At 37.2% G+C, this 8,425-nt stretch overlaps 1 protein-coding gene across 1 annotated transcript; it reads left to right on the top strand.

Moving 5' to 3' along the window:
• The first annotated feature begins 2,181 nt into the window (after nucleotides 1-2,181).
• LOC108701930 (taste receptor type 2 member 40) lies at nucleotides 2,182-6,308 on the top strand. The gene is made up of 2 exons (XM_018236937.1): nucleotides 2,182-2,197; nucleotides 5,431-6,308. The coding sequence occupies exons 1-2, from the start codon at nucleotides 2,182-2,184 to the stop codon at nucleotides 6,306-6,308; spliced, it is 894 nt and encodes a 297-aa protein (XP_018092426.1).
• The last annotated feature ends 2,117 nt before the right edge of the window (nucleotides 6,309-8,425 follow it).

Raw genomic sequence — 8,425 nt, forward strand, 5'->3', positions numbered from 1 at the left:
AAAGTGTAGTAGTGAAGCTGACTAGGAACTGTGAGTAACAGGGTGCTGACCTTTAAGTGGACGAGAGTCTGGGAAGGGCCTGAGGTAGTCAGAAAGAATACATTTCTTGATTATTATCTTGATGCTATATTGCCATATGAAGACAAACACCCTGTTTATGTGTTTTTTTTGTTTAACAATTAAAGGCAAAGTCTTTATTTTTCTGCATTTTTGTGTGTCCCTGTCTCTTCTCTGCATGAGATACCTGTTTGCTTAACATTGCAAGAGTTAATCTTCCCACAAGTGCTATGGTAGTCTTAATTCCTGCAAAATGTGGACCCCAGGTCTCAGTCTCCAAAATCAAAATAAAGATAAAAGGACAGAATCTAGACATGTTTCAAGATTTAACTCTTTTCCAAGACTGCTTGCTTCCTGCAATATCAGGAACCCCAAATCTATAGTTGTTTTTTTTAATTAAAACAAAGTTGACATAAATCCAACTCACAAATTTACCAAATTGAAAAAATGTTGCAACAAAATCGTGCATCAATTCGAATCCAATTTGAGTTGACGCTCGAATTGTATGGCTTTTTCAAATTGTCGCCCGAAAAAATGAACTTTTTTGGATCATCAAATGAATCCCAACGTTGATCACAATGACAAGAAACATGTTCAAATTATACAAGGGATATTGACTTTTACATGACTTCGACATGACTTCGTTTTAGCTGATGCATTTTTTGGATTTTGATTTTTAGCAGTTTAGGGATACAGAGGGTTAATTATTCTCTGTCCCTGAAAATCTGAACCACATGGTAGAAATCCCCTGCCTGTACAGGGTCTCCTAGGGTCTTGGGAGGGGCCGGAGTCCCTGTGCAGCATGTCTAGCAGATGGTGTCACAAGGTGTTGCTGCTGCACCACTTTTGAATATATAGGAGAGCTATGTGCTCACAGGAGGATTCCTGCTTCCACTTTCATGGAGAGAGGGTAGACAGAACTGCTGCAAAGATTTAAGGGGCTAAAAGGAGTTTAATAGCCCTGTGGGTGATGCAGTGAACTCCAAAGCCTGGAAAGCTAAACAATGCAGGTTTGGAGCTTGGATGGACATCTTGTGTGCACGCGCTATGGAGAGTGCTGGTAACTGTGGTGTAAGGAATAAAGGGGGTTTATCGTGTTCGCTCTATGGATAGTGCTGGGAGCAATACCCTGAAGGTAAAGCAAGCTGCAGGTGCTTGGTTAAAAGGACTTCATCGCTGTGGATGCCTGTTACATCTCTGTGTGAACCTACCCATCTGTGTGAATCCCCCGCATGAGTTGTGCCTGAGGTAGAAAAAGAAAAGTCTCCAGTGGGTCTCCTCCGGTTGTGAAACAGGCTTTTTGTGTGCCTGCCATGTGGGAGCAAATACTTTGTCCAATGGGAAAGGTATTTGGGCAGGTAGCACTACCTGGGGACACTGATGCCCTTCGGGGAAAAGGGACTCAGACTCTTTGTCTGCCAAAGGGAGTAGTGCAGGACTTTGCCTGGCAAGGAGGTGCCAGAATGGACTGCCACAGTTTCCCAGGGTACTGGGTCATTTATGCTGATATAAATGAAGATTTACTATGCCTTTAAATTTTGCATTAAGTTATATTTGTTACACAATAAAGTGTGTGTTGAAAGTTTTCCTAATGGGGCCACCCACAGGTGTATTCCCGGATTCCATTAGGTGGAGGCACTGCCAGGAGACAGTACCCTTTCACCTTGCAAAGGGGACTCAGGATCTGCATTGGAAGCTGGTAAGAATGTACAACCTTGGCACCGGGGGGTCGCCAAGAGGGTGTTACAGCAGCCTTGGAGCATAATAATTCTTGAAAAAGTTGAGGCTTTTTTCCCCTCAAAAAATTTGAGTTTTCTCCCTAAAAAACTTGACCAGAAAAAATTGTGGCTTCATGAGTGTAGTAGAAGAGCAACATTGAGAGAAGCGTTCTGGGCTATTTAGTATCTTTTTGCAAATGCAAGCAAAACAACATCATCTAAACTGTAGATATGACAAAAACAGATCTATTCACTCCTTTATATCACACAGGGAGTTTTTTTTTTTTTTCCAAATAAGTGCCAAATTGTATAAGGGATGCTATGGCTTATTTGCAGCTTGTTGGCTTTTACCATTCTAGTCTCAGCAGTAGAAGATTTTTAAGGCCTTGAGTTATATAGAAGTTTTATGTCTGCAATGCAGTGTGCATCTGCTGCAGAGTCAGCAACTACTAAATACTAAAATAAATTTGTACAATACATATACTGAAGAACTGAAAAGAGAGCTAGATGACTAGATTATAGGGTAAGGAGGAAGACTATCACGTTGAGAGGTGTCCCCAAGATTATTACAATTGCAGATAATAAAGAGCATCCTTAATAAAGAGCCAACTAATGAAATCACCATAGACAGAGTGCATAGAGTTCCCAAAACTATGGGGGCACCACTAAATGCACCTAGGGATATTCTATATTGCACACACAAGTTCAAGCTTAAGGTAGAAATTCCACAAAAAACAAGAGGAGTCAGTAACTTAAAATATGAGCACAGCTGTATCTACTTATCCCAAGACATAACTAGATTCACCCTTATGAAATAGAAACAACTAAAGCCTCTGACACACTCATATATACTGTAAAAAGGGTATATCCTTTCAGTATAATTGCTACTTGATATATTTGTTACTGTTATTCCAAAATCAAAGTCAAGTGCAGATTCTGAACTGTTACCATTTGCTGCATTAGTACATTTCTCAGCAGCATCTCTGGAGTATTAGTATTAACTATTGTATCAATTCTAACAGCTGCCTGTAATGAAACACAGAGTTGGTGCCCCCCCCCCCCGAGGTTTAGAAAGATAAAAGAAGGTAAAAAAAAAAACTTTACACTTCAATATTAGAAAAACTGGCACATAGAAAATAGAAGGTAATTGGAAAAGGTCTTCATTCTGGTAAAACCAACTGTACTGGAAAAAAAGCTTGAAGGTGAATAACCCATTTAAACAAAATTGTAACAATTCAATTTAACAATTAAATGAAATTAAATAATCGAAAATGGGAAATAACGTGTTTTTTCTAATTAAATAATGTAAATGTGTAGAGAAATTTGTTCATACCTTATTAACTAATTATTTGTTTACAATTAATTCTTATCTGGTTCTAAACTCTTCCATTTTTTAGTCCCATTCTAGTGTAATAATGAATGAATTACATACTTATATACTTATGAAAATTATCTATAGTACATTAAGGGGCAGATTTACTAAACTCGAGGGAATAATTCGAATTGAAAAAAATTCGAATTTCGAACTATTTTTTTTGGTACTTCGACCATCGAATTGGTCAAATTCTAACGATTCAAAGTAAAAATCGTTCGACTATTCGACCATTCGATAGTCGAAGTACATTTCTCCTTTGCCTTTTTGATTTGTTCTCCTTTGTATCCTTTTTCCATTTTAATATAAAACTAACCAGTGAATACAGTACAGAAAGGATACATTTTTTTAGATCTTTCCATTTTTGTTAACAAAGGCAAACTAGAGACAAGTCTATATAAAAAACCAACTGACTGCAATGGACTCATCCTAAATGATAGTTGCCACCACAAAAAGTGGCTGAACAATATTCCTTACAGCCAATTTAATAGGATAAAAAGAAACTGTAGCCATCAAGAAGAACAAATCAAAAAGGCAAAGGAGAAATGTGATACAAGAAATCGAAAAGAACTTTTAAATAGCAATAAGGAAGGAAAAAGGAAACCTAGATGTGTCAGAAAAAGTACCGTTCATAACTACATATAATGAGTCGAATAAAAGAATGGAAAAAATTATAAAGAAACGTTGGCATATATTACAACAAGACAAAGACTTACAAACATTTCTATTGGATCATCCATATGTAATATACAAAAACCAAAGACAATAAAACAGATGTTGGTACCCAGTTGTCTCCCAAAAAAAATAGAAAACACAGCAATAGCAGGAATATTTTTCAATGAGAATAATAAAGGATTTTACCCATGTCATGCATGCAAAGCTTGCAGAACATGCAAGAGACGAATTAAAAAGATCCCATTGTTCAAATCAAATATAACCAAAGAGGAATTCAATATAAAAACTACTATAACATGCAATATTAAAAATGTCATTTATCTATTAGAACGTCCGTGTAATCTACAATATGTAGGTAGAACCAATAGATGTCTAAAGACACGGATTAGGGAACATGCCAATAACATTAAAAAAGGTTTGATGACCCACAGTGTGTCAGCACATTTTAAAAATTCACACAACTCTGATCCATCATTATTATCATTTATGGGAATTGCCCAAAAACAGCCACAATGGCGGGGTGAAGAGATCATACAATCAATTTCCAAAGAGGAAACATACTGGATCCACAGAATAAAAACACTAACTCCACATGGACTTAATATTGATATCGATTTACAGTGTTTTTTAAAAGAATAAAAACTAATTTTGTTAAATAATTAAAGATACCATGTTTTTTAATTCACCACAACTGTGTTTTAAAATGTTTAACCATGTATTCATCAAATAAGTGTATAATTGATCAATTAAATGTTAATTGCAACAACCTGCTACAACCCTTTAAATAACACCGAGAGGTTGTATGGGTAATTACCCCTGATGAAGTATTATAGACGAAACGTGTTGGGTTTTTATGGAGGAATAAAAGTTTATTTATTTATTTAATTCCCAAATGAAGCGTCTCTTTATTGAACAAGAAATTGTGCACTACTACTCCCACGAACCATAATTCACCAAGGTTTCGCTGAGTTCAAACAGTAGTGAGCTGAATTAATCTGAGACCGGAACTGCGGGAAAGAAGCACCACAAGGCGGACAACCCCCCTCCCTGGGAAGAAGGAATGAAAGCCTTCATATATTTAACACTGAGCTGCAGGACCTGGCATCTAACTACACATAGCGATCGTAAAGCCTTAAATCTTGTAAGTACATGCCCCGTGCGGGCCATTTGAAAATCTTATCTGTACTTCACTATGTGCAGTTTCTTTTATTAGATACAATCCCAGAGGAGATCCGCATCATATATATGTATACAGGCTCTACTATCTTACATTGAATGTGAGTAGATCCAATTACATTAACCATCTAATTTACACCAACAATATTACACCATAGCACATTTCTTTTTTGCAGACATAAAGAAGCAAAAAAATACATGCAGAAATCATACAGGTATTATATGTAGCTGGAGTGCAAATGCAGGTGGCAAAGAAAACAAGACAACACAGAGATTTGCATCTATTGCAGGATATTTCTCTTAATATTCTGGTTACAATTAGTCATTGTGCTGTAGTGTTGTAACACACTCTTATAAATAGTCTGGCTCTTCGACAAACTCCTGGGAAACAGAAATCAGAAATAATGCTACTGTCACTTTTGGTCAATCTAGTAATAAAAACAATGACTTTGATCATAACAGGACCATGTGGGATCATCCTAAACTCATCGATTGTAGCTGTGCATCTCAGCCACTGGAAGAAGAGAGTGATCCTTGGGGAGTGTGATCAAATCATTCTAATCAAGGGGTTCACCAATGTTCTCCTCCAGTGCTTTTTAACTTTCAGTGGGACAATCAATGCTTTTCAACTATATGGGCATTTTGACAACAATTATTTTTTAGTAGCTTACATTTTCTTCTTCTTTTTGTCTTCACTCTGGTTTTGGCTGACTGCCTGGCTCGCTATCTGCTACTGCTTGAGACTCGTCAACATTTCACAACAATTCTTTATAAGCTTAAAGAAGAGAATCTCCTCTGGGATTACCCAACTTCTTTTAGGAACAGCGGTAATTTTAGGCATGATTAATTTTCCAGTTTTTTGGACATTTAACTTAAAAGCCCAGCAAAACACATCTATCACTATATCAGTTAATTATTTCATCTTTGAGGAAGACATTAAATACCTTTCCTTCAATGCTGCATTTGGTTTCTGCCTGCTGACTCTTCTAAATTCTCTCTGTATTGGACTAAGCCTAATGTCCCTTTTGAGACATGTCCAGAGGATGAAGCAGAATAATTCTCAGTCCTGCACTGGTAAAATAAAGACCCATGCAAGAGCCTGCATGACAATATTCCTACTTATGGCTTTGAACTTGTTTTGCTTTGTGACAGTTTTTATTTTTGTTATATCAGAATTCAGTTCTGGAACTCTTTGGGACACCTTCTTCTGGTCTGTAATCATGGCAAGTCCCTCTGGCCAAGCTATCATTCTGTTTTTTGGAAATTCAAAGTTACGGTCTGGTTTATTAAAGACTTGTATAAGCAAATAGCCTATGTGTGGCATACTTGTAATAGAAATATAGGGTGTGGCAGAATGAAAGTTAATATTTATTAGTAGTAGTTATATAAGTATGTGCTGTAAGAATATAAAATAAACTTTTACAAATTCCAGTTGTTTCTCATTGAAGCATGTTACTTATAAACAGAAACTAACAAATACTTGGTAGAAGCCTGCACTGCCCATCATGTATTCAAAGTGGAAAAAAAACAAAAAAACCCCAAAAAAACAGCTATTAAAGTATCTACTGTAAGTAGGAAAGATGTGTGTTAGGTACCAGCTAGGAGGAGGATCTTATATTCTGTTCAACCACAATCATAGGGCACCCCAAATACTTGGAATAATCTCAGTCTGTCAAGCATTGTCACACGTTGTGCTGTAGACCTGCTCACAGACTGCCACTCAAACTCTCATACACTGTCAACACACCTTTATGGCATACTAACTGGTCTGAAATTCAGGTGCATTTCAAGTGGCATTTCTAAAGTTCCCTTTTCTATTGCATAGATCCCAGTAACCTCTCACTGATAACACAGGGTATCCTCTAATTTTGTCTTTCTATGGCAGTGGTCCCCAACCTTTTTCACCCGTGAGCAACATTAAGATGTAAAAAGAGTTGAGGAGCAACACAAACAAAAGCTCCTGGGGGTGCACTGCCACATTAGGGCTGTGATTGGCTATTGGTAGCCCCTATGTGTATTGGCAGCCTTAGTCTTAGTACACCTGGTTTTTATGCAACCAAAACTTGCCCCCAAGCCAGGGAGCACATCCACTGGGAGCAACATCCATGGGGTTGGGGAGCAACATGTTGCTCACGAGCTACTGGTTGGGGATCCCTGTTCTATGGTTTAAAAAACAAAGTCAATTTACAATACTGTCTGGTGAAAATAAAGTGAAAAATAAAAACCTGCATTAAGACTTATATTATGTTTGAGTGCAAGTGTATTGTAAATGACACAAAATATGGCAACAAAACACCCCAGAGATATGCATCTTCCAATTATTTATCTTAAAACTGTGATAACATTTAATCATTGTGGACAAAGTCTTGTAACGCATTTTGCAAAGATGATTACCAATTGACTAAGGCTTGGGAGTCAGAGAATAGAAATCATCCTGTTGATCATTCTAGTAACTAAAGCAATTATTCCATTATTCCTATTGTAGCAAGCACTTATGGGATATTAACTATAGGGGGTGGATCAGTTTAACATTCTGAGCATGATTGTGAGATGGGAGTAAATTTCCATTTGTTGATTTATTCAACCTCATATGTCCCTTACATTATATACAGTATTTGCCATGGAGTTGGTTGCTTTGCCTTGTGTTGAAGGATACACATTCTACAGTGGTGTTTCAGGGAGGAGATTAAAGGAAAAGGAAAGGTTAAAACTAAGTAAGCCTTATCAGAAAGGTCCACCTAAATATACCAGTAAACCCTCTGAGTCCTCTGTCAAAAGAAACACAACATTTCTTTCCTTCTATTGTGTAAACACGGGCTTCTGTATCAGACTTCCTGCCCTCAGTTTAAACCTCCTTGCCATGGGTGTGAGCATGCTCAGTTTGCTCCTCTTCCCCGTCCCCCTTCCTGCTGTAATCTGAGCCCAGAGTTATGAGTGAGCAGGGAGAGACTCAGGCAGGAAGTGATGTCATACCAAGCTAACATGGCAGCTGTTATCCTAAACAAACAGCAAGCTTCAAGAGCTTTTTACCCAGGGATGGTAAAACATTCTACAGAATAAATATAGTATTCTAGCTTGTTCTACTGCAGCTAATCTATTGGCAATAAAATACCTCCATAGCTTTCCTTCTCCATTAAGTGGAACTTGAGTTCATACATACAGAAATTCAAATATGTTTTTCACCATTAGAGTAAATGTACTCAACTGAATAAGTAGAGACTTGAAAACTTCCAAATAAAGAAAACTTCAGTATGCAGATAATGAAAGAAGCCTTGATGGTCTTCAAACAATTAGAATCCCCATTGTTTCTTATGTGTAGAATCAATTTAATTGCCTAAATATGACCTCAAGAATGCCATCTCTTTATGACTTCAAAAATGCCATCTCTTTATGACCTTAAATATGCCATCTTTTTATGACTTCAAGA

The sequence above is a fragment of the Xenopus laevis genome, chromosome 9_10L, assembly GCF_017654675.1.
Source record: "Xenopus laevis strain J_2021 chromosome 9_10L, Xenopus_laevis_v10.1, whole genome shotgun sequence".
NCBI classification, from domain to species: Eukaryota; Metazoa; Chordata; class Amphibia; order Anura; family Pipidae; genus Xenopus; species Xenopus laevis.